General features: G+C 43.7%; 1 protein-coding gene across 1 annotated transcript in view; it reads left to right on the top strand.

Annotated features, from left to right (window-relative positions):
- PRKCE (protein kinase C epsilon) overlaps positions 1-25651 on the top strand; it is a 480838-nt gene that overhangs the window by 310371 nt on the left and 144816 nt on the right. Inside the window, exons 7-10 of the mRNA XM_081265157.1 lie at positions 5719-5861; positions 8600-8696; positions 11420-11619; positions 15974-16147. Coding sequence (XP_081121283.1) covers positions 5719-5861; positions 8600-8696; positions 11420-11619; positions 15974-16147 — 614 coding nt within the window. The remainder of the gene's footprint in view (positions 1-5718; positions 5862-8599; positions 8697-11419; positions 11620-15973; positions 16148-25651) is intronic.

The raw sequence follows: 25651 nt of genomic DNA, 5'->3' as shown, positions 1-25651 counted from the left end.
GGAGGACATAAATAAGGGCACTTTTATTTGTCATGTGTTTGTTGCTCAACAAGCCATGTGAATTGATCACTCTCCCTTCTTGTGCATTGGTATTTAACTTTGCACAGTCGGCAAAAATTCGTATATCATGTCATTGTTTGGGATTTTAGTTCCCTGATATCTGCTGGGCTCTGGGCTCTGGACTGACAGTTTCCATTTGTGCTGCTGAAATATTGCTAACTTACATCAAGTTGGAATACACTCAAAGGCATTTCACCCTACTTTGAGTAAGGGCTTCATTGAGAACTTGGAGATAAAATATGATTTTAGTCTTCTAGAAACTTCAGTAAGTAGAATACTCCCTGAGCATTAAGTTAAATAATAGACCACAGGTCAAGTAGTGAATCCAAATATTAATGTGAATAATTCATGGGCAAGAGAGACCAGTACAGCTAGGGTGGTCAGGAAAGGCTTTTGTGGGGAGATACAGCTGGAGCTGTACTTGAGGGTAGAGAAAGACCTGGAAAGGTGTGGGGGGACCATATCATAGGTGGAGAGCAGGAGAGAGAGGGAGCAACTCAGCCTTCAGAACTACAGTGCCACAGAGGGTTCTTGGTTGGTTTTGAGCCTCTTCCAGTGGTGTCTGGCAGTGCCTAGGGACCATGACGAATGTACCCCTGACATGTGGAAGGTTGATACAAGATGTAGTTTTTGAGGAATTCTGGGGAGCAGACAATGGGCCACTCATTCTGGTCTCTGAAAAGTGTTATGATTCCAATGCAGTCAGACTCCCAAGTCTCTTTCTGGGGACATTTGTCCTAGTATGACTCCAAGGGACCACCCCAGGACCTCCTATCTCCCTTCTATCTGGCACTCTGCAGTCATCCCCTCTCCCAACCCTGCCAACGTCCATTACACAATTCCTGTTTCCAATTGTTTGCTGTCTATCTCTGAGCATAGGGTGGCTGATGGTAACCTGCTATGGAATCCAACCATGGTCCTGACTCATCTTCAAATTAGCCTAACGTGAGGAAATGTTTAGATAGGTGTGGTGATGCAGACCTGTCATCCCAGCTACCGGGGAGGCTGAGTCAGGAGGTTTGCAGATTTGAGCCTGGGGCTGTGGCTCAGTGGTATAGCCTCCCCTTGCTTGAGAGGGGGCCTTGGTTCTACACACGCAAAAACTTCTGCAGCGTACATGGGCCCAACTAATCTCCTCAGGCATGACTTAGCCATTGTCCTTAGAGACTCTGCTTATTTTAGAAGAATTCCTATTAGCTTGACCCTCCTTGTTGCAATCCTGGCTTTAATCTCATTTACGCAAAGGGTGGAAACATGGAAATGAAGTCTCTCCAAAAGGAGATGAAGGTCACTGTGCTCAAACCACAAGCTGATCTGAGAGGACTCTGCTGCTGAAGCCCCTCCCCACACATAGTAGGTGCTCAACAAATAGATGGTGACTAGGTGGGTAGTAAGGTAGGGTTATCCATTTATAAGAGCCCTATCTGGGTCAAGTGGTTCTGTTTTTCCTTGGCACAACTTCATTTGGATGAGACCAGTACAAATGCATGTTAACAGGCATCCTAGAAAAAGAAGCCTTAAAGGGCAGCTTAGGGCTGAAAGTGGGTTGGCAGCCCAGGATTAACAGCCCTTGGCTTCTGCCATCTCCATTAGTGACGGGGTAGGGGCATGGGGGCAGTGACATGCATAGTTCATTTGACCACATTAAAGTGAATGCTCCTCGGGTTTCTTTTGCTGCCAGCTGACATGTCTACTTTCCTTTGCTGGTCTGCAGCCTCCTGGTGTCACCTGCAGCCTCCAAAAGCCCATGTTCCCAGTGTGGCTGCCTGAATCATCTCGTGCTCTCAGTCCTCAGCCGGCTTAGCCCTCACCTGCCCAGACTTTTCACACCACTTTCAATGTCATTATCTCATGTCATCCATTTTTAACTGACATGTGATTAGGATTTTTAAAACATATTAAGGCAACTACAAAGCTTTCCTATGGAAATATCAGGGTTTTAAAAAATATGAAACAAAGTTCTCTAAAAAACATTTTCTACTTTGCTATTCTGCCAACTGGTCACGATCGACGGGTTTGACATTTGGACACTAGAGGGCGCCAGTGGTCAAATTATACCGACTCTTCGCACTTGCCAGGAAATTCTCTGAAAGTGGTCCCTTGGTTCATGTCCTTTCTGATGCTTCACAAAGAGCCAGACCAGGGGCTGGTGGGCAGAGCAGGGAAGGTGAGTGCGTGTCCAGCGGCAGTTGTAGCTCAGGGGAGTGTGATGAGAATTCTGAGCAGTGCCGTTCCCTGGAGTATGAGTGGCCCTCTGCCCTAGGACTTTTGGCCAGGCATTACCAAGAGCTCTCCCGTCCAGTCAGTTCCATGGCTGGGTGGGTAGAGCTTTCTTCTATGTTTATGTAATCGGAGATAGCCACTCTCTTACACGCCCCCCACCTTTAATCCATCTTCTATTGGATAGCTCAGTTGATTTCTCCAAACCAGGCTTAGGGGGCTCTGTGCCGTCCCTCCCTCCAGGCCGATGACCAGGTTATGCAGGGCAAGCAGGAGGTCTGGGCCAGTCTGCATGGTTTCATTCTAGGAACAGCTTTGTGTTTTCTAATTGTTCTAATAGGCATTATTTTTTTACAACAGTTTTAGGTTCATAAAACAGAGATTTCCCTTATGCACCCCCACCCCGCACCCCCAACCCAGGCATAGGCTTCCCAACCATCATTATCCCACACCAGAGTGGCACGTTTGTTACCAACTGATGGACTTCCCTCACCATACCATCATCATTCAAAGTCTGTAGTTTACATGAGGGCTCACTCTTGGTGGTGTGTAATCCCTGCCTTTAGACAAATACGTAATGAAATGTATCCACCATTATAGTAACATACAGGGTAGTTTTGCTGCCCTAAAAATCTTCTGTGCTCTGCCTATTCATCTCTCCTTGGCAGCCTCAGAGCCTTTTACAGCCTCTGTAGTTTGGCCTTTTCTATGGGGCCATGTAGTTGGGATGGTATCATTTAGAACCTTTTCAGGTTGACTTCTTTTACTTAGTAACAGGCATTACATGTTCCTCCATTCCTTTTCATGGTTTGATAGGACATTTATTTTTGAGGTTAAATAATATTTCAGTGTCTGAATGAACCAAAGTTTGTTTCTCTATTAGCCTACAGAAGGACATCTTGCTGGCTTGCAAATTTTAACAGTTATGAATAAAATTACTAAAAACATCTGTGTGCAGAATTTTGTGTGGACATAATTTTTTAATGCATTTAGGTAAATACCAGGAGTGTGAGTGCTGGAGTACATAGTAAGAATATGTTTTGTTTTATGAGAGACTGCTAAGCTGTCTTCCAAAGGGGCTGTACCATTTGACACTCCCACCAACAATGACTGATTTTACATTCCCACCAACAGTGACTGAGAGTTCCTGTAGCTCTTATCCTCACCAGTATTTATTGTTGTCAGAGTTTTGGATTTGGGCTATTTTAATAGAATAGTGTAGGGACTAATTAATTAATTTTAATAGAATTGATCTAATAATATTAATTTGCAGTTCCCTAGTGACATATGATGCATCTTCTTGACTGCTTATTTACCATCTGAATATCTTCTTTGCTGAGATGTCTGCTCCAATCTTTTCCCCATTTATAAAATTGGGTTGTTCATTTTGTTATTATTGAGTGTGGAGAGTTGGCTGCTTTGGATAACAGCCCTTCATAAGGTACATCTTTTGCAAATACTTTCCCTCAGTCTGTGGTTTTTCTTCTCATTGTCTTGACAGTACCTTTTACAGAGCAGAAACTTTCAATTTTCATGAAGCCCACCTTATCAGTTATTTCTTTGGTGGATCACGTCTTTGGTATTGTTATCTAAAATGGCATGTCCATGCATAAGGTCCCCTAGATGGTCTTCTCTATTAGCATTTACAAGTTTCGTTGTTTTGCATTTTACATGATCCATTTTGAGTTAATTTTTATGGTAGGCATAAATTCTGTGTCTAGATTCAGGGTGTTTTTCTTTGTTGTTGTTTTGTTTTGTTACTCTAGCACCATCTGTCAAAAGGACTGTGTTTGCTTCTTTGTCAAAGATCAGTTGACTATATTTATATGGTTCTCTTTCTGGACTGTCTGTTCCATTCCATTGATCTATTTGTTCTTTTGCCAATTCCACACTGACTTGATTGCTATAGCTATTTGGAAAGTGAATACCATGAAGATGTGGCACCTATTAAGGTATTGTTTTAAATTCCCAATTTGATCATTGTAACATTGCCTGCCATCTCTCTCTCTCTCCTTAAATTATGCTTTTTGCCTTTTCGTACACCTAGTAATTGTTCTTGGAAGCCTGACATGCTGTACTGGGTAGAGAATGGTGAAATATGCCTGTGATGGTAGGGAGTGGGGACAGGGGAGGCCTCCCATGGTCATCTGCATAGATCTCAGTCTGGTAGGGAGCCTGTTCCACCGTGCTGCTCGTCCTCCCCTGGCCTCTGGAGGTTTGGCATGACTGGAGTGGGCTGGAGTGGGCATTTCCTTACTCCTGGGTCAGTTAGGATCTGATAAATCCCCGATAGTTTAAGCTCTCATAAAATAGTTTCTCCTAAGGGCAGGTCTTGTTAAGAAGAGCAGAATGTTCTGACCTGTTTGGGAATGGTTTGTCTTCCCCTCCCCCTGCTGAAAGCATGCAGAGATCTTCTTCTAATTGCTGTGGAGCGCCCTGTATCATGTGACCCCCGCAGAGGAGTGGAGCTGACTGTGGACATGTGCCCCATTTGGGTGTAGAATTCAAATGAACTTTTTCTTCCCCCCCACGGGAGGAATCAACTAGGTTCTTTTGGAGTCAGTATTCTGTTCCCCTAAATGAAAATGAAATGCGATATTTCTCTATCCTCATCTCAGACATGTAGAAAGAGTGGCTGGAAGGAAGTAACTAGAAGGAGTGTTATCTCTGCAAGGTGGTTCTGTGTGATGGAACGAGTGAGGATTTTTATTTTTCTGCATTTTCCAAATTCTATCAAATGAACTTATGTTATTTTTTTAAAAAATTATTTATTCTAATCTGTTACATATGACAGCAGAATGCAATGCAATTCATATTATACAAATAAGGCACAATTTCTCATGTCTCTGGTTGTACACAAAGTCGAGTCACACCATCTGTGTTTTCATACATGTGCTTAGGGTAATGATGTCTGTCTCATTTCACTGTCTTTCCTCCCCCCATCCTCCTTTCTTCCCCTGCCTCCCCTTTGCCCTAAAGTTTGTGTAATCCTCCCATGCTGCCTCCTCCATCCCCACTATGAATCAGCCTCCTTATATCAGAGAAAACATTCAACATTTGTTTTGGGGATTGGCTTTCTTCACTTAGCATTATATTCTCCAACTCCATCCGTTTACCTGCAAATGCATGATTTTATTCTCTTTTAATGCCTAGTAGTATACCACATTTTCTTTATCCATTCATCTATTGAAGGGCATCTAGGTTGGTTCCACAATTTACCTATTGTGAACTGTGCTGCTATAAACATTGATGTGGCTGCATCACTGTAATATGCTGTTTTTAAGTCTTTTGATTATAGCTGGGTCAAATGGTGGTTCCACTCCCAGTTTTCCAAGGAATCTCCATACTGCCTGCATCAATTTGCACATGTTACTTTTTCAAAAGGTAATGCTTTAGACCATAAACACTTGGATATCTCTCCCCTATGTCTCCTTACAGTCTGCAAAATGAATGTTCACCGTCGATGTGAGACCAATGTGGCTCCCAACTGTGGAGTGGATGCCAGAGGGATCGCCAAAGTGCTGGCGGACCTAGGTGTCACTCCGGACAAAATCACCAACAGTGGCCAGAGGAGGAAAAAGGTGAGAGTCTGTTTGGTGGTGTCTCTGGAACTCTCTCCTGGCCTGCCCTTCTGTGCTGGCTTCCTGAGAGTGCTCTGGAGGGGGACCGTAAGATTCCTGGGGGTGAGGCATCTTACTCAACACAGAATGTGTTCCAAGAATAAAAGAAAGGAAAAAAGAGGTCACACAGGTAACATGAAAGTTTCCTTCCAATCTGGGCGCAGGGCACATGTCTGTGATCCCAGCATCTTGGGAGGCTGAGGCAGGATGTTTGAAAGTTTAGGCTAGCCTCAGCAACTTAGCCCTAAGCAACTTGATGAGACTGTCTCAAAATAAAAAGTAGAAAGGACTGGGAATGTGACTCAGTGATAAAGTACCTCTGGGTTCAATCTGCAGTACCCCCTCCCAAAAAAGGGGGGTCTCCTTCCACACTAACAGCATGTGTATGTGTGTGTGTGTGTGTGTGAGAGAGAGAGAGAGAGAGAGAGAGAGAGAGAGAGAGAGAGACAATAAAGCGGGGCTGGGGTTGTGGCTCAGTGGTGGCTCAGTGGTTGAGCGCTTGCCTCACGAGTGTAAGGCAATGGGTTGAATCCTCAGCAACACATAAAAAAAAATAAAATAAACAAAATAAAACTGTTCCAGAGTTGGATTTAAGAGAGAGAGAGAGAGAGAGAGAGAGAGAGAGAGAGAGAGAACAAAGCTAGCCTTGAGAGGTACATTTGTCAAAAAGACATAAACTTTGAGATGAGGAGTTAGAATTCTAGAAAAAGCATGGCAATTCTAGACAAGGAAGTAGACTTACCTGCCTCCAGATTTGGCAGGCAAGCAATTTCAGTGTGTGACTCCACCCTAAACCCACGCTCTTCTCTAGGGAGGGTGTCAAGGTTTGTGCTAGAACCAGCGATGGGCTGCCTGGGGCATACCCCTCAATGCCCCACAGTATTCAACATCTGGGCCTTTCTTTAGAGACCAAAGCCCTGCTCCATCCTTGTGACATTTTGAATGCCACAGGGAGGAGATCGGCTTGCTAAGGCGTTCTTTTGGTAAGTCGAGGCCTTCAGATATGAACAGAGCTAAAGGCATCTGGAGCAGCCCTTTAGCCTGACTACATTTTTTTTTTTTTTAGCCTAGAAATTTTAAGAGATCTCTGAAAAGTAAACTATGAGAGAATCAGAACAATGTTACCTAAGTGAGAAATCCTGGTGTGGGTGGGTGGGGAGAGGCCCTCCCTGCCTGAGGTTAAACATTACCAAGCACTATACTAAAAAAGCAAGCCCACCTGTGGGTGCCTCCTGCCGCCTTGACTCTCAAATGTTCTCTCCAGATTGGCCTTGTACCTGCTGAAGGGCCTATGTTTCCTTGTCTTCTTTGTTTAGAACCCGCCTGTGTCTTTCTCCTGGTGTCCCCAGAAACGCCTTTTTCTTTCTCAAGGGAAGGTTGGGGTTTTTTGTTTTTTTTCATCTTAACTGTCTCCTCCTTCTCTACATTCCCAGCAAACAAAACTGTTTTGCAAGAGTTGCAATAAAAAAAATTCTATTTCTGGTTAACTGTGAAATTTTGTGCTTTGGGTGTCCCTCCTCGGTTCTCTAAATCCCACTGGTAACAATAGGACTTCAGTTGTTGATCCAAGACACTGGAATTGCAAGCAGAAGGTTAGTACCCTAGAATGCCAGGGGCCCCCTGGAGAGGCAGGTTAAGCAAACAGTCTGTGGTGACACTGTTACCCTGACTCATGGAGGAGCTCTAGAGAGAGTCCTGGCCAGAAGAGAAGTTTTGTTTTCCTTCCAGAAGTAAAGTAAGACAGACTCTGTCGTTGTCATTGAACATTTGAAAAAAAAACTCAGTAGCAATCTTCTTTCCTATCTTTGGATGCACCGTTGTTCTTAACGGCCATCATCTGCCTGTCTTGTATTTGGCTAAACCTGGTGGGACAAAGATGACTTGGAGAAATTCAAGAAGGAGCAGAGTCTAGGTTAAGAGACCTCAGTCCTAAATTTTTTATGCCTGAGATGCTTGTGATGAAAAATCTGGACAAAAGGCAAGCGGTCACCTAAGTTAGGGTGAAGGATGGGAGAAGCCCTCCCCTGGTCAGAAACTGAAAGGTACCCACAGCGGGTAGACCAAGAGCAGAGGGAGCAGGAGTGCTACCGACTTCATGCCACTCAAGGTGGAGATGCCAGACCTATGCCAGGGAGCACACTTCATTGGTGTGTTCTGTTAAAATTTGCCAACAGATATCAAAAACATCTGAAAATATTTATTGAGTGCCTATTATGTCTATTAGTTTGTACAAGTCACCGGGGGCATGGACAGTACTATATTTTTTACCTTCAAAGAAAATATAATCTGAGTAGAGAACCCCATGCAATGTACACATGCAGATATTAATAATGATATAAAGCTGGGTAAGATATAAATAAATGCCAGACAGATGGCAGAGACAGCCAGCGTCATGTTGCTCTGGGTAAGAGTGTCTGTTGCTTGGACAAGCAGAGGGAGGCTTGATTGAAGAGGGGGTGAGCTTTGCTTGTTGCATTTGGATAGAATAAAAGTTGAGTGAGCTGAAAGTCCCTCATTTTCTTCCTGTGTTTGGCAAATGAAACTCCAGATCTGAGCTCTCAGACTGTCAAGTCAGCGAGCGCTGCTATGCTCCAGGGGCTCTTGTCTGATGCTCTTGTCACCGCAGTTTGACACTCTTGTCTTTAGGGACACTCACCCTCCTTTCTGATGCCTCTCTCCCTTCTTCCTGTCCTCTCTAGCTTGTTGCTGGTGCCGAATCCCCACAGCCAGCTTCTGGAAGCTCCCCATCTGAAGAAGATCGATCCAAGTCAGCACCCACCTCCCCTTGTGACCAGGGTGAGACCCTCAGATTTGCCTTTTTTACCCCTGGGTTCTGTCATCCGAAGGACCAAGGCATGTGAGGCCTCTCCTCTCAAGAACAGCCTGTGAGAGCTGACACGGCTGGCGGCCCCGGCAGGTCCTCCCACGCCTTTTCTGTATTGATTTCATAATTGTTCTTTCCCTCTACAAGGCTTGCTTGTGTTCATGTTCCTAGTTTTACACTCATACCGACTCTGTGTGGGCGCTGCATTGCTGCCCCAAGGTACAGGTTGAGAAGGGGAAGGTCAGAGAGGTGAAAAGTTTTGTCCCAAAGTCAAGAACTTACTTCTGGTAAGGGTGGGCCTCTGTCCCTTCTGTGTCATCAAACCCTCCCTGGGGGTCATCATTTGTGACCAGGCTTCTTGCTCAGAGTCCATGTGCCGTTCCTGGGGGCCACAAAATAACTGGTCTCACCGGGCATGGTGGTGCACACCTGTAATCCCAGCAGCTTGGGAGGCTGAGGCAGGAGGATCACAAGTTCAAAGCCAGTCTCAGCAACTCAGCAAGGCCCTAAGCAACTCAACAAGACCCTGTCTCTAAATAAATAAAACACAAAATAGGGCTGGCAATGTGGCTCAGTGTTTGAGTGCCCTTGAGTTCAATCCCTGGTATCAAAACAAAAATTAAAAACAAAAAACCCGAAATAACTGGCCTCATTTCCTTTTTTGTGTAACTCTGTTTCATTTTCTGTGTCTTCATTTTAAAAGAGATCTGACCCCTTTATAAGTATTTTGATGGTACTATGGCACCTCCAGACTTGTTGGAATTATCCTGGACAGGGTAGGCCTTTTCCTGTTTCATTTTAAGGCTGAAACATCCCCAGGGAGCTTCAAGGAGATTGGGTCAAATGGTAGAGACCCCAAATAAAAGTGAAGTGCCAATGGTGGCTTTTAGGTTTGGCTGCTGCCCAGCACATTGTCCGGCCCCACACAGGGCACAGTACCTCTTGGGACTTCTGCTCTTACAGTTACCAGTCAGCGTAGGCATGAGAACTTCCCAGCAGTGATGTGAGCGCTCAGGGATGGGAAAGCCCTCTTAGTCAGATGTGGCATGCTTATAAATCAGAAATAAGCCACAGTTTCTCAGTCCTCCATTAGAAAAACTCAGAAAGACATTGTCTTCAAGCTCTGAGGCCCCCAACATCTTAAGTTATACCTTCCAGAATCCACTTAATAACTGAGACTGACCCTGTGGTGTGACTAAGAGCCATCCTTAGTTCCAAGTGAGCGTTAGTAGGTAACTGCTGAATCAGTGTCGGGGTGGCTGGGGTCTCCCCATCTCTTTCCTCCCCAACACAACTGCCCCACCTCCAAGGAGCCCACACCAGAGCTAGGAAGCTCTTCAGGTTCTCTGAATAGGATTTTAGGGCCTCCATCCTTCTGAAAAGAAGCTAAAGGTCTTTGTGTCAAGTGGCACTGGGTCACTCATGCCTGAATTGGGTTTCCAGGACTAGTCTCTCTTCTCCTTCCATAATCCTGGTTATTCATGAGCATCTTTTAAAATTGGCTTACCCTCAAGCTACACATTTTTACAGACAGGTGTGCATGTTGGTGAATGAATTGCCAACTATAAAGCTTCTTCAAATAGAATAGGTCAAAGGATCACCCAGTGTTATCGCTGCAGGTAATTCAGGTCACCTACTCCAGAGAGGTGCGAGATTGTCTCATAGTTGTGAAACTGTCCTGAGGAATTCCTGCCCCATCAGAGATAAATTTTCAACACAGGTCACTGTGGGAAGCAATTCTTTGTTAATGATAAGCCCATTGCTTGTTTTGTCAGTACCCTTGTGTGGGGTACTAGCTTTTAGAGAAAACCCAGCATCAAGGCCATTTAAAGACCTGAGAAGGTAAAGGCTTCCTTGTCCCCTTCGTTGGGATAATTATATCACCAATGATGACTGCCATGATGATTCTGGATAGTTTGACTCTTCAAAGGGAACTTAAAGGGTACTTGTTCCTTTCTGACTCTGCACAGTCCCAGTGAAGGCCTGGATTCCTGTACTACACCTAGAACCACGGAATAGGCCACTAGTTAAAGGGGGCTTTCAGAGATTTATCTGGCTTTGGTATAATCCAAAAGGGTTTGATGGTGAGCGAGTGCTTCAAGGGCATTCAGTCTCCTTGAAGCTCCCACGGGATGTCTCAGTCTTAAAATAAAACAGGAAAAGGCCTACACAGGTCAGAATAATTCCTACAAGTCTGGAGGTCCCATAGTACCATCAAATTATTACGAATAATTATTACAAATGGGTCAAATCTTTCTCTCTCTCTCTCTCTCTCTCTCTCTCTCTTTTTTTCTTTTGGTACCAGGGATTGAACTCAGCAACACACATCCTCAGCCCTATTTTGTATTTTATTAGGGACAGGGTCTCACTGAGCTGCTTAGCACCTTGCTGTTGCTGAGGCTGGCTTTGAACTCGAAATCCTCCTGCCTCAGCCTCTCGAGCTGCTGGGATTACAGGCATGTGCCACCTCGCTCAGCCAAATCCCTTTGTATACTGAGGCCTGGCTGTGCTTTAAGTGCCAGGGAACTTGCTGGACAAACGAAGGCACATACCAAGGGAAGCCGCCCTGGATTTGTTACTGAAGAACTGAAACCGGGTTCAGAGTTCATGTGGGACATTCTGAATGTGGAGTCCTAATGGGAAAAGTCCATGAGATACGTACTAATGCAATATCTTGTTCCCCTCTGGTCCTTAGAACTAAAAGAACTTGAAAACAATATCCGGAAAGCCTTGTCGTTTGATAACCGAGGGGAGGAGCACCGAGCATCATCGTCCACGGACGGCCAGTTGGGGAGCCCTGGTGAGAACGGTGAAGTCCGGCAAGGCCAGGCCAAGCGTTTGGGCCTGGACGAGTTCAACTTCATCAAGGTGTTGGGCAAAGGCAGCTTTGGCAAGGTCTGTGGCGCTCACGTGGAGCGCTGTGAATTTTCTCACTGGTTGAATCTAAGATCCTTCTTTGTCAAGTGGAAAGAGGCTGAGGCCAGGCACATAGGAGCCCTGGTTCTACTGTTACTTGTCTGTTGGACTTTCGTGTAGTCATTTCACCTCTTTAGGATTCACTTTTTCTTATTTGTCATCCTGTAAGAGGGGGGACAGAAGCCCTGTGGAAGATGTAAAAGGTTTTGTATGTGCTCAGCATCCACTGTCAAGAATAACACGAATGCCTGTCTTCCCTCCTCCAAGAGATCCATCTGAAGCTGTTATTTCATTGTGATGCATTTGAACATTGTTGTCAATGTTGTTTGAACTGTTGTCAGTGAATTTAGGGTTCCGAACAAATCTTACCAAGGTGTACTTTGGAAGTTAAATGTTATTTAACTGATTTTTTTTTTCTACATGGGACAAGAGAATCAAATAATTATCTCATGTCTTGGATCAGAGTCCTCTGCCCTTGGGGCTGTTCTCCATATCCTGCTCCCCACTGAGACGAACACAGTGGTGTGGGGCTTACCTGTTGGTGTGCTCGATGAAGAATTAATAGTCAGTCACTGTTCTGATGGCTGGTGAGATGCAAAAATGCTCCCTGTTCATTTTAGAAAGATGAAGGGAGCCATAGCCTAGAAAGCTGGTTAGCATTTCAAATCAGACTCCTGATTGTGCCCTTGATCTTCTCAAAACCATGCCTGAAAGTCAATGAGAGTTCCCTTTCCAGAATCTTCCAGAGCAGAGAGCTCCTCCTCTGAGGACCAGACAGCTCCCAGAGGTCACACAGCCTCACATGTCCTGGGTGCTTGAAAGCAGAAGCCTGTGGACCAGGCACTTGGCCAGCCGCAGGCCCATTCCACTGTCCTCCAACATGAAGGGCTCTGGGAAGCCGCAGGGCACGGGGCCTGCTTTCCAGCCATCTCACCTGCTCCTATCTCACCCTGAGATCACTTGGCAGGAGTGTAACCGGGTAACTTAAATGCCACAACTGAAGCAATTACATTCTTTAGAGACAAGCTCAATAAGAAACAAACCCCAGGCCTCTGGTTTAGGCATGACTCCAGGATGTGAGCAGGACCCAGTTTAATTTTGAGCAAGATTCAAAGGGAACAACCACGCTCAGAGTTTCGGGGCTTCTGTACGGTGGAGACAGGATTGGAAGTTTGATGACTCTGGGGCTCTAAAGTGGTGGTTTAGGAACAATCGCAGACAAGGTTTGAGTCACTTTTAGAATCTGTGTTTTTTGTGAGTGGTAAAAAGTCTTCAGATTAACATCACAAATTCCCTGATGAAGTTTTTGGTGGCTGCTCTTTAGCTTTAACAACTCACATTGGAATGCTGTACTTAGGAGTTAGTTTTTTAAAAAGAGAAAGACTTGTGATGTTTGTGGATGAGTGAGTGCAAAAATATACAGTGAAAGGAAAACTTCAAGAAAATAGACCTTCGCAGGTCTATTAGCTCTGGGAGGAGGGATCAAGTTTCCAGCTCAGAAGCTGAACAGGAAACCATAGAGACAGACCAGGGCAGATTGAACTGTATAAAGGTACCTACAGGAAAAAAATGGCAGAAAATTTTAACACAGGCTTAGAAAAAAACTTTGTAAAAAGTTAAGGTTAAGTATCTTTTATATCATCTATATACAGATCTGTAAGAAAAATATAAGACAGCAAATACTGGACAAAGCAGACAAATAACTGACCCCAAAAGAAAAACAATTAGAAAATAAATATCTTAAAAGTTTCTTTGCATTGAGGCAACATTTCCAACTTGTTGAGCAAAAAACCAAAAAAAAAAAAAAAAGGAAGAAAGAAAGAAAAATAAAAAGACATTTTATTATTTATTATTTTATTTTTTATATTTATTTTTTAGTTGTAGTTGGATACAATACCTTTATTTCACTGAGGATCAAACCCAGGGTCTCGCATATGGGAGGCGAGTGCTCTACCGCTGAGCCACAACCCAGCCCAAGAAAAAGACATTTTAAGTGAAAACATGCAATGTCACAATGTCACCATGAGATGAAAATCCTTCTACATGGCTAGCAGTGTGTTGCTAGCCATCCTTTTTAAAAATTAGTGAGGAAATGTGAAAAATATCTAGTCATTAATCTGCTTTTAAAAATGTCTATCGTAAGGATGTAATGCAAGATATTTAAAAAATCATGTACAAAAATACTTAGTATACCTTATATAATATTTAATAATTAGATATAATAAGTTTCTAATATGAGGGAGATAGCTAAGTAAATTGTGGAATATATATACTTTGAACTGTGTAACAGTAACTGTGATAATGATGGAGACTCTGCAGAAAATGCTTATGAATTAATGTTTTTCTTAAAAAGGACAACCCTATATTTGCCATACCATAATTGCAAGTATTACAGTATGTCTGAATCATCACTTAACAGATGTGAATTAAACTTCTCTACTTTCCCTGTACAAGCTAGTGACTAAAATTAATGAGTGAGTTGTAGTAGTTATATTAGGATGGGTGTTTTTCCTTAACATTTCTTTTCACTTTTTATTTTATTTTATTTGCAGTGGAATTGAACCCAGTGCCTTGCACTTGCCAGACACACACTCTACCCCTAAGCTACAGCCCCAGCCCCCTAAACATTTTTCAATGCAGTCATAATATCTTTTTTAAAATTTTTAATTATTTTATTTTAAATGTGTCTTAAATTATAAAATTTTTAAATTTTTTTTATTTGTTTTAATTAGTTATACATGTTAGTAGAATGCATTTATGCACTTTGATATACATAGATGGGATATAATTTCTCATTTTTCTGAGTGTACATGTTATAGAATCATATTGGTCATGCAGTTACATATATATATATATATATATATATATATATATATATATATAAAATAATGTCTGTTTCATTCTACTATCTTTCCTATTTCTATATCCCTCCCCTGCCCTCCCATCACTTCCCTCCACCTAATCTAAGATAATGCTGTTCTTCTCTAGTGCCCCCCTCCTTATTGTGAATTAGCATCTGCATATTAGAGAAAACATTTGGCCTTTGGTTTTGAAGGATTGGCTTATTTCGCTTAGCATGATATTCTCCAACTCCAACCATTTACTGGCAAATTCCATAATTTTACTCTTCTTTAAAGCTGAGTAGGAGGCATCATAATACCAGACCTTAAACTATACCACAGAGCTATAGTAATAAAAATAGACATGTAGACCAATGGTACAGAATAAGGGACACAGAGCCAAACCCACATAAATATGGTTATATCAGACAAAGGTGCCAAAAACATTCATTGAAGAAAAGATAGTCTATTCAATAAATGGTGCTGGCAAAACTGGAAATCCATATGTAGCAAAATGAAATTAAACCTCTATCTCTCACCCTGCACAAAGATCAACACAAAGTGGATCAAAGACTTAGGCACTAGAACAGAGACCCTGCGCCTAACAGAAGAAAAAATAGGCCCAAATATTCACCACGTTGGCCTAGGATCTGACTTCCTTAACAAGACTCCTAAAGCTCAAGAAGTAAAATCAAGAATTAATAAATGGAATGGATTCAAATTAAAAAGCTTTTTCTCAGCAAAGGAAACAATAAAGTGAGGAGAGAGCCTACAGATTGGGAGAAAATCTTTACCACCTCCACCTCAGATGAAACATTAATCTCTAGGATATATAAAGAACTCAAAAAATTTAACACCAAAAAAACCCAAATAACCCAGTCAATAAATGGGCTAAGGAACTGAACAGACACTTCACAGAAGAAGAAATACAATTGATCAACATATATATGAAAACATTTGCAACATCTCTAGCAATTAGAGAAATGCAAATCAAAACTACACTAAGATTTCATCCCACTCCTGTCAGAATGGCAATCATCAAGAATACGGGCAACAATAAATGAGGATGTGGTGAAAAAGGTACACTTATACATTGCTGGTGGGACTGCAAATTGGTACAACCACTATGGAAAGCAGTATGGAGATTCCTCAGAGAATTGGGAATGGAACCACCATTTGACCCAGCTATCCCACTCATTTGTTTATACCCAAAGGATTTAAAATCATCATACCATAGTGACACAGCCATATCAATGTTTATAGCAGCTAGACTATGGAACCAACCTAAGTGTCCTTCCATAGATGAATAAATCAAGAAAATGTGGTATATATACTCGATGGAATTTACTCAGCTTTAAATAAGAGTAAAATTATGGAATACTATTTTAAATTAAATTTTAAAATAATTTTTTAAAGTATTTGGTATTAACTTGTGTTCTGCCTTTGATTTCACGTACACGTGTAGTGATGGGGATGATTTTGATTGATTATAGGTCATGTTGGCGGAACTCAAGGGCAAAGATGAAGTATATGCTGTGAAAGTCTTAAAGAAGGATGTCATCCTTCAGGACGATGATGTAGACTGCACGATGACAGAGAAGAGGATTTTGGCACTGGCACGGAAACACCCATACCTAACCCAACTCTATTGCTGCTTCCAGACCAAGGTACGTTTACCAAGAAGCTAGCTGGCCGCCATCTTGGGGAAGTACTGTAGGACATTGGTATCTGGACTTTCAGGTAAAGTATCCATTTTAGACCTTCTGCGTTTTTCCCTCAAAGACTTTATAAGGTGAAACATATTTTACTCTTGAAGAGATCAGGGTATATTTGAACACCATCTTCTTTTTAAGGACACGGGATTTTCCGGTCAAGGTTGTGCTTATGAAGGATTTTAGGGTCTGGGTCCTGGGAGGATGAGGATTGGGACTGGTAGAACTCCTTGCAGATGAAGCTGGACAAAGCCCATGGCTAAACCCAATATTTGCTCATTGAAAAACCAACAAGTGTGATGTAGCCTTGCTCGGCTCCTGACTTTCTGTCACTCGTCGAATCACTTAACTTCTGTTTTGCTTTCTGGTCAAAAGAAAAAGAGTAACTTGTGTAACGTCATAGGAGGCAAAGGATGTAAACAGTTGCTTAAAATTCCACAGTGAAATGCAGATGTTAGGTGGCATTTTTAGATTCACTCTGTAGGTGCCTGAGGACCAGAAGGTGGCAGTGGAGAAACGAGACAGTCTTAACTACATTGCAGAGTCTGATCTCTGATTTGGTACTTACTCTTAACAAAGAGAAGGAACCCACATTCTTCAAGAAGCTCCTATTTTATATTTCTTTTCTGTGGGGATAGGGGCAGGTTAAAGTTTTCTATGGATATATTATGGATTTGCAATGTTTGGCTTCTTTAGAAAACAAAAATGACCAAATCCCAAGCTCCTATCTGTGCCAGTATGGAGCCCAGACAGTGAAGGCTGGAAACATGGGGAAGGGTTTGGCTCTTTGATATACTCTCACCACCCTGCTGTTGCAAATGCCAGTCTTCCCACTTAGAATTCAATAATTACTCATTCAGAATTTTTTTTATTTGATTGAATCTTTCTCATGTATCTAGTATTGTGTCAGGTGCTAAAGATACAGTGGTAAACAAGACCCAGTCTCTGACCTCAGGGATTTTACAATCTCTTTGGTTTACAATTACCCAAAGGCTGTTTCCCAGAACCCCAATCACTTGAGAAACTGTAAGCATGAAGGTCTCTGTGGCCATAGATGGGGACATTGCAATTTGGACCTCTCTTGTGGAGTCTCCACACATATTTGCTTATTGGAGTCCCTAAGAAGATCTACAGTGAAAAAAGAAAAAAGATTACCTTTGTTTAATCTACTATTTCCCAACTGATCTGATCCCAAATCCTATCACTCTCTCTCTTTTTTCCCCTCTCTCTCTCTTACACACACACACACACACACACACCCCTCCCTAATCCACAGTGAGAAATACTGATCTAATGGAATTTGTCCTATTTCTCAGATCTCTTAGGAGAATATGAAATAGCTTCTGAAAAATCTCATTCTGCTCATCCTCCAAAGGTGTGTGTATGTGTGTGTGTGTATATGTGTGTGTGTGTGTATATATATATATATATATATATATATATATATATATATATATTGCTTATGAAACAACAGAGACCCTGTTGAATAAAAATCTACTCTTTTTTAGGACTCAGTGGCCACCCTTGTTTTTGCTCTGTTTTGGGATACCCAACAGTGCCAGGTCAGCGTGAGTGCATGTGTGTGTACAAACGAGAGTCCAAGATGGTGATAGAGCCTCAATGATGGAGGCAAACTTTCTCTTTTCTCCACTACAGCTTAGTTCTAGATTTATGAGAAATGTATGATATCTATTTATCTTTATTTTCTTGGTACTGATCACAGGATCTTACACTGGCTGGTGCTCACTATCAGAATCAGACTTGGGAAAATAAGTCCGTTTTTTTTTTTTTTTTTTTTTTTTGGTGGGGAGTGATGTACTTGAGATAGAACCCAGGGGTGCTCTACCACTGAGTGACACCCCAGCTCTTGTAATTTTATTTTGAGACAGGGTCTCACTAAGTTCCCAGGCTAAACTTGAACTTGCAATCCTCCTGCTTTAGCCTCCCAAGTAGCTGGGGCCACGGGTCTGCACTACCATGCCCACCAAAGTAAAGTCTTTTGCCTGGAGCCCCTCCACATTGGCACAGTCAGACCTGGCATCTCATTTGGCCTCTGAGGTCCCACTCCAATGTGGCCTTGCTGTGGTATCATAGTGCTACTTTCTTCTGCCTGGGCCAGTGTGGTGTCCCTTCTATGAGGGAACTCATCTGCCTCCCTGCCCCTGAGGACACTTCTCCCACCTGCCTAATGTCACTTCCTCGGCAAGGAGCCACAATGGCATTCTTTCTTTGAACACACTGCCCAAAGGTCCAGCGTCCTGGGAGGAGTCCACCCACTCGTGAGGATTCTGAAGCCCCTGAATGTGGTGGATCTTGGGAAGCCACAGTTGAAGGTCACCATGGTGAATGAGGAGGAGAGGAATGGGTGGTAGCTTCAGTGCCGGCAGTGTGTCCTCTCTGCATTGCAGAAGATCAAGGCCAAGGTCCTCACTGTGAGGCAGTTTCAAACACAAAATGATATTGACTGACCCCATGGAGAAATGACACCTTTGTCTGTGGCAAAGTAGTAATAAAACTGGATTTTAGAGTCTGGGTGATGGAGGATGAGGATTGGGAGAGAAGAAACTGTAGTTTTGAGGTTTAATGGTTCTTCAGGTCAGTGCCAGGAAGCCAGGGTTACAGGAACAGCTTGGTCCCCTCTCCCATGCATGGCAACTCAGTAGGACATCTTTACCTAACTCATGTGGATTCATCTAATTTTTAAAAAGCACATCATAATTTAACCCCACTGAATAACCTTGATGAACTAACGAAGGGAACCTCATGAAGAATCATCTTATAGACACCCTAGTCTAACTTTTAAAAACTTTGACATTTCCTATGGTGACCAGTAATCATATTTTTATTTCATTTTGTTTTATTTTTTAGTACTAGAGATGGAACCCAGGGGTTCTTGTTCACTGAGCCACATCCCCAGCCCCTTTTGTTTTTTATTTAGAGACAGGATCTCACTGAATTGCTTAACACCTCACTGTTGCTGAGGCTGGCTTTGAACTCGCAATCCTCCTGCCTCAGCCTCCTGAGCCACTGGGATTGCAGGCACCAGATGACTTTTAAATGGGTAACATTAAGCTATTGTCAGGAGCGGTTCGCTTTTCTCCCTGTCTCTCACACAACTGTTTTCTCGCTTAAGAAAAAAGTTATGGGCTTTAATTTTATTTCAATGAATAGAAAGTATTTATCGAGCATCTACCATGTGCTAGGCCCAGTCCTAGATTCTGAGACTACAGAGCTAAAACATGTCACCTCTAAATTCACAGAGATTGTGTGGCTGTGTACCCACTGGCCAGTTAAGAGTGACGTTCCACAGCATGGCAGCTCTGCCGGGGGAGCCATGTAGATTCATCTCAGGTTCTGCAGAGGGCAGCAAGGAAAGCTTCCTGGCAGAGGTAGAACCTCACCTGGTCCCTGAAGCATGGGTAACATTTGGAAGAGGATAAGGCCAGGAGATGGCTGCTAAAACCTAGAAGTTATCCCTGGGTCTCACGTCCATTTTATTTCCAGTGCTGGAACTCACCACCCCTGGATCCTGCTTCTTCCAAGGAAATGATATGAGAAAGGGAGAGGAAGAAAGCAAGGGTATTTAGAAAATAAGGGGGAAAATTCCTGCCTCTATGAGATCAGATACTGAGAGGACAGTAGTATAGGGAGCCCTCTTGTTGTGCGGAGGCACACTGCTGGACTCGGAAAGTCATGGGCTTGGTCAGGTCAGATTCAGCCCGATAAGTGATTTCAGGAATTGTTTATCCTGGTTCCATTCACCCACTGACTGTGAGGGATAGGAAAGCCACAGAGAGGTAGATTTGTTTTTGTTGTTGTTACAGGAAATAAAATTCCCAGGCATTTTCAGATTCTGTGTATTTGTATTTTATGATCTTCGTTGCGAAACCGTCCCCTCCAACTGGATCCCACAAAACCTGCCTTGAATAATTCCACCCATGATTTGTCCTCTGTAAAACTTGGGAGCTCCATACAGTCCTACCATCCCCCACCCTCTGGCATTTCCTGCCAGGCCTGGGAAGCCAAATCCTGGAGAGTTTCCCTGCAGAGGTTATAGGACTCCTGCAGGATCTCCCCAGGGCCAGCCCTAAGGGGAAGCGCAGCACAGAAAATCCTTAAAATCAACTGGAGACATTTTTCAAAATGCGATTGAATGACCCTTGTGAGCAGGGGGAGAGCTGCTGAGGATTGCTGACAGTGTAGGAGAAAAGGAGAAAGATTATAGTTTCAAGGATCTCCGGTGTGTGTTTGGAATATTCACATAGAAGAACAGCAAATCAAAAAAAAAAAAAAAAAGCTGTTGGTAGATTTTTTTTTTTTAAGAGATGAGATGGCAGATAGAACCGAGGAAGCAGGGTGGCTTGGCTTTCCTACTGTCTGTCAGGGTAGCAGCCCTTGAAGAGTGTGAGGGGTTTTGACCCCATGTGATGCGTGCCTGGGAGAATAGATGGAGATGTGCAGAGCCACCAGCTCGTCTGCGGATTAGGCAGCTGCCCAAGGATCCATGTGCTTGCCACGAAAAGATTTCATATGGAGGTGGTGTCAGTAATTTCTAACAGAGTCCAGTGGAATGAGTCCTTGGGGCTGCTAGAGGCTTCCCATTGATGGGAATTTATCTATTTATTTATTTTTGAGTTGTAGATGGACACAGTACTTTTATTTAGTATTTTTTTATATGGTGCTAGGGGTTGAACCCAGTGTCTGACCCGTGCTAGGCAAGCGCTCTATCACTGAGCCACAACCCCAGCACCCCCGCACACCCCGAATCGCTTTTATCCAAGTGAGTCAGACTCCTAGAAGTTCTATCTATGGCTGCTGAAGACCATCCTAGCCCCGTAGTGGGCTGGACACCAACACTGTTGTCCCATCAGCCAGCTGACACCTGCCACTGAAGGCCCGTGCCCTGCAAACTCATGTAGCAGAACAAAACTCTGATGAGAGGGCCTATGGCTAGAGTCTGGGACAGCTTGGTGCCCTGGGGGCACTGAAGGATGAGAGTGTGATGGGGGGATCTCCATGGGGAGCCATTGACAGGCCAGGAACTTTCCTGCAGAGAAACATCACAGGCTTTCCCAACCAAGGAGGCCTCAAGGAGCGGCAGCAGGCCTTCACTGGGTCTGAGAGCATCCTAGAGTTCATTCTGAAGGATGAGAGGCAGGCTGTGGAGTGGACTGACAGTCCTGTCCTGGCTTGGTGCAGACAAGGAGGAGTGCTGGCTCTTTATCTAGATGTTGCTGCCTCTGCTCACTTTGCTTATGAGGAAACCTTGCATTCGAATAGGTCACTTGCTTTTAAAAATGCCTTCACTTCTATCAGTCACCTCTCATTTACCAAGTAGTATCTCTGCAAAGTATGGGCACTTTCTTTTCTATTTACATTTTTTTTAATTGTGGCAAAATACACCTAATATTTACCCTCTTAACTATTAACTCACTTGCAGTGGAATAAAGTGCATTCATCATATTGTGCAACCGTCACAAGCAGCCCTTTGCATCTTGTAAAACAGAAACTCCATACTCATTAAACAAGAACTCCTCATCCTCCCTCCCTCCCACCTGCCCCTGCAACGACTATTCCAAATGCTTCATTCAAATGGAGTTATACAGTAGTCATCTTTTTGTGACTGGCTTAGTTTCTTAGCATAGTGTCTTTAAGATCCATCCCTATTGTGGTTTGTGTTGGAATTTCCTTTTTAAAGGCCAAATAGTATTTCATTGTTTGTCTATACCACATTTTATACATCTGTTCATCCACTGACAGATACTTGGATTTCATTTTAGGTATTACACATAATGCTGTGAAATGCGTGTCCATGTATCCCTTGGCGATCCTGCTTTCAGTTCTTTTGCCTATATGCCTTGAAGTGGGACTCCTGAGTCACATCGTAGTCCTATTTTCCACTGTGTCTGTACCATTTTGCCTCCAGTGGATGTGAAGCTATAAGGATCCCAATTTCTCCACTACCTTGGCACATGTGTGACTTTCTGGAGTTTTTTGTTGTTGTTATTGTTTTCTTTGCTTTTCTGTTTGGGCAGTAGCCATCCTGATAGGTGTGAGTTGGTGTCTCAATTTCCCTAATCATTAGTGGTCCCTCCTTTTTATAGTTGAGAAAACTGAAGCCCCGTGAGGTCTCATAACTTGTTTATAACAGAACCCAGATTGGAATTAAGGTTTCCCAGCAGCCTTTGTTGTTCACACTGTTTTTCTGCTCCCGACTCTTCCCTCCTGTCCAGTTCTCTACCTCTCATAGTCTCACCCCCAGATCCCTTCTCCCAAGTCCCCACTTACTGTACCACAGAGAAAGGATTGGAGGGGAAGGCTTAGTTTTCCTTGGACTCAAATGAGATTGGAATGAAAAAAACAACCCACAATTAATGCCCCTTAAGCCAGTGAGAGTAGCGGGTCAGCCTTGTTTCTGGAAATATCTTCATTTTCTGAAATTGCAAGAGACAAGGGAGGAGAAAGGGGGCCTGGGCACAGGAGTCTCATCCTGTGTGTCAGCTCAGCCCCCTCAACTATTGGCTAATTCTTCTAGAGCTGCTGGTTTTCAAGTTGGGTTTTATGGAGTCCCTCAGTTGCTGCTGCTGTTGCTGCTGCTGCTGCTGCTGTGTGTGTGTGTGTGTGCGTGTGTGTGTGTGCATGTGTTTGTGGACATGTATGTAGACACACACGCCCTGTGGATGCTAGACTAGGACTCCACCCTCTGCCTCCTCCATCCGGCAGGGTAGCCCCACTCCTCCCGGCTTTCCGTGTCAGTGTTCCGAGAAAGATAATATTTAAAGAAAGGATTTCACCTTGAATAAAAGGTTTAAAACTACCACAGCTGTAAGTGACAGACCAGCCTGGGTCTTTTTATTTCTTGGTGCGGGGGATTAAACCCAGAGGTGCTCAACCATTGAGTCACATCCCCTGTCTTTTTTATTTTTTGAGACAGGATCTCACTAAGTTTCTTAGGGCCCTGCTAAACTGCTGGGGCTGGCTTTGAACGCACAATCCTCCTCCCTTAGCTTCTGGAGCTGCTGGAATTATTGGGGCGCACTATCCTACCCGGCTGGTGTAGGTCTGATGTTTATTTTTACCTACCAGTATATAATCTGATTATATATGTGGTATCATTTCTTGTCGGTTTCCATTAAAATAGGCACATTTCGGAAAGCCGGGTAGAGATGGGATTTTGGAAGCAGATGCAAGGTCTGCCTTTCTCATGTTCAGCAGGAGCGCTCTTTCATTTGATTGCATCACTAACTAAAAGTGAGGACCCACTCTGACAGTTAGAAAAGCCTATGATAGAGAGAATGTGACTGGGATATGACACCACTCCGTTGATCATGGAATCCACTCTGTATCAGAACATTTTTAAGTGCCATTGGGAGATGACTGGGGCAGGGACTCATATGTTCAAGGAGAAATGACATGAGATATAGCAAACAGTGACTTGGAATAAAGGCTGTATGTGTAAAAAGAAAGGATGGTCTTACTGAGCACCTGTTAAGTGACAAGACTTGTGCAGAGCTAATTTCATAAGTCTTCTCTAAGTCCCATGGGGTATAGGTGTTGTTGCTAGTTCTTTGGTCAGATGAGGAAACTGAGACCAGGGAGGCTCAGCCACTTGGTCAGGATGACACAGAGGCAAATGAGAGAGCTGGGATTCACATCAGTAATCCCCACCCTTGCCTCCTGGGGGAGAGAAGGGCCACTATGGGGAAGAGTGGATGAGACACATGCTCTGTCCCCTGTGACTGGGTAGAGGAGGAGAAAGGGCACAGACGGTTCAGAGAGGGAGGAGTCTACGGGAATGGATTCCTAACGCCAGAATGTGCTGGAACAGGAGGCTCACACTGGGAAGTGGTGAGAAAGACAACTCTGGGAGGAGATTCTGGCTGAGTGGTGGTGGCATTGTGACAGTGTCAGGCCAGGCGTCTGGGCTTACTTTGGAAGAGGACTTCTTGAAGGCATATAGGAAGTGCTGCTTTAGTGCATGTGCCAGCTCTGTGGAGCAGGGATGAAAGGGAAAGACGCAGAGAGAAGGGCCAGGAGGTAGTTTTAGGAACCCAGGAATATGGATGCTGTGTAGAAGGCTTCAAAGGAAGTGACGGAGACATTTCTCTTCTTGCATCTGGAAAGGCCAGCCTGCTTACGAGGAAAACATAGTACTCTAGAAAATATTGACTAGGGAGCCCTGGATAGATTAGAAATAGGGACTTAGATCACCGCCAGTGGCAGTAAGTGACCTGCTCCGTCCTAAGGTGTCATTTGCTCCCTGTTCAATGGGTACATAATGATCCAATCTGAATAAAAAGTTTTCATCTTGAAATCTAAAACCAGAGGTCCAAGTTATCTAACCCGTTCACCAAACAAAGCCAGTTTCCTCATGGCTGACGTCAGACCTCCCAATCTCTTCCCAACACCCACCATCTATTGGGTTTCAGGATTTAGCGTGTCTATTTTTAGACTGTGGTGAGATGTTTTCCACAGGGAAAGTCACGTGGCCTTTTCTGGAGAAGCTTCTACCTCGTGTATTGAAATCACTCAGCTGGAGTGGCCTTCCTCCTAGAACCTGAACTTTTTGTTCCAGTGGTCTCTGGTACTTCAGATAACCCTGCTGGCCCTTCCTGCTCTCACTGGGAATCTTGCCAGGTGGGGGGTACGGCCCATTCGGCCCTGGGAGTGCCCTAACGATCTGCAGAGAGCCTGGGAGACAGTGAAGAGGGCACCTGGAGTCATCAGTCTCTGGTTTAGCCCAGTTTCCGCCACTGAGGTGACTCTGAGACATTTCTCTGGGCATTGATTTCCTTGTTCCCACTCAAAGGTGGGGGGGGACTCATGAGAGTTCAGACTCTGGGGTTTATAAGATGCCCCCCAGAATCTGATGCTAAAGACCTGTGAACGTGAGACTCAGTGGGAGCCACAGGAGACCAGGCCAGATGCAGCGGTTGCTGATGAGATAAAGGTGACGATGACATGTGTGAGCAGAGCTTCTGCCCAGTGCTCCTTTTTCAAAGCTCAGTTCAGTAAATGCTCCTCCCCTGATCAATACCTTGATGGTTGCAAGACTGTCATTCTACACACCAGGTTACAAACTCAGCACTCTTTCTTTTTTTCTTTTAATTTTATTTTTTAAAAAATTTTTAATTGATTTTATTTTTTTAAATACATGACAGCGGAATGCATTACAATTCTTATTACACATATATACCACGATTTTTCATCTCTCTGTTTGTATATAAAGTAGGTTGACACCCAATTCGTGTCTTCACACATGTACTTTGGATAATGATGTCCATCACATTCCACCATCCTTGCTAATCCCCTGCCTCCTCCCTTTCTCTGTCCCCCCTCTTCCCTATCTAGAATTTATCTATTCGTCTCCTGTTCCCCCTCCCTACCCCACTATGAGTCAGCCTCCTTATATCAGAGAAAACATTCGGCATTTGTTTTTTGGGGATTGGCTAACTTCAC

Source organism: Spermophilus citellus (assembly GCF_964194105.1).
Source record: "Spermophilus citellus genome assembly, chromosome: 13".
NCBI classification, from domain to species: domain Eukaryota; kingdom Metazoa; phylum Chordata; class Mammalia; order Rodentia; family Sciuridae; genus Spermophilus; species Spermophilus citellus.
Note: the sequence above shows the minus strand (reverse complement) of the source record. Positions and strands in the feature narration are given on the sequence as shown.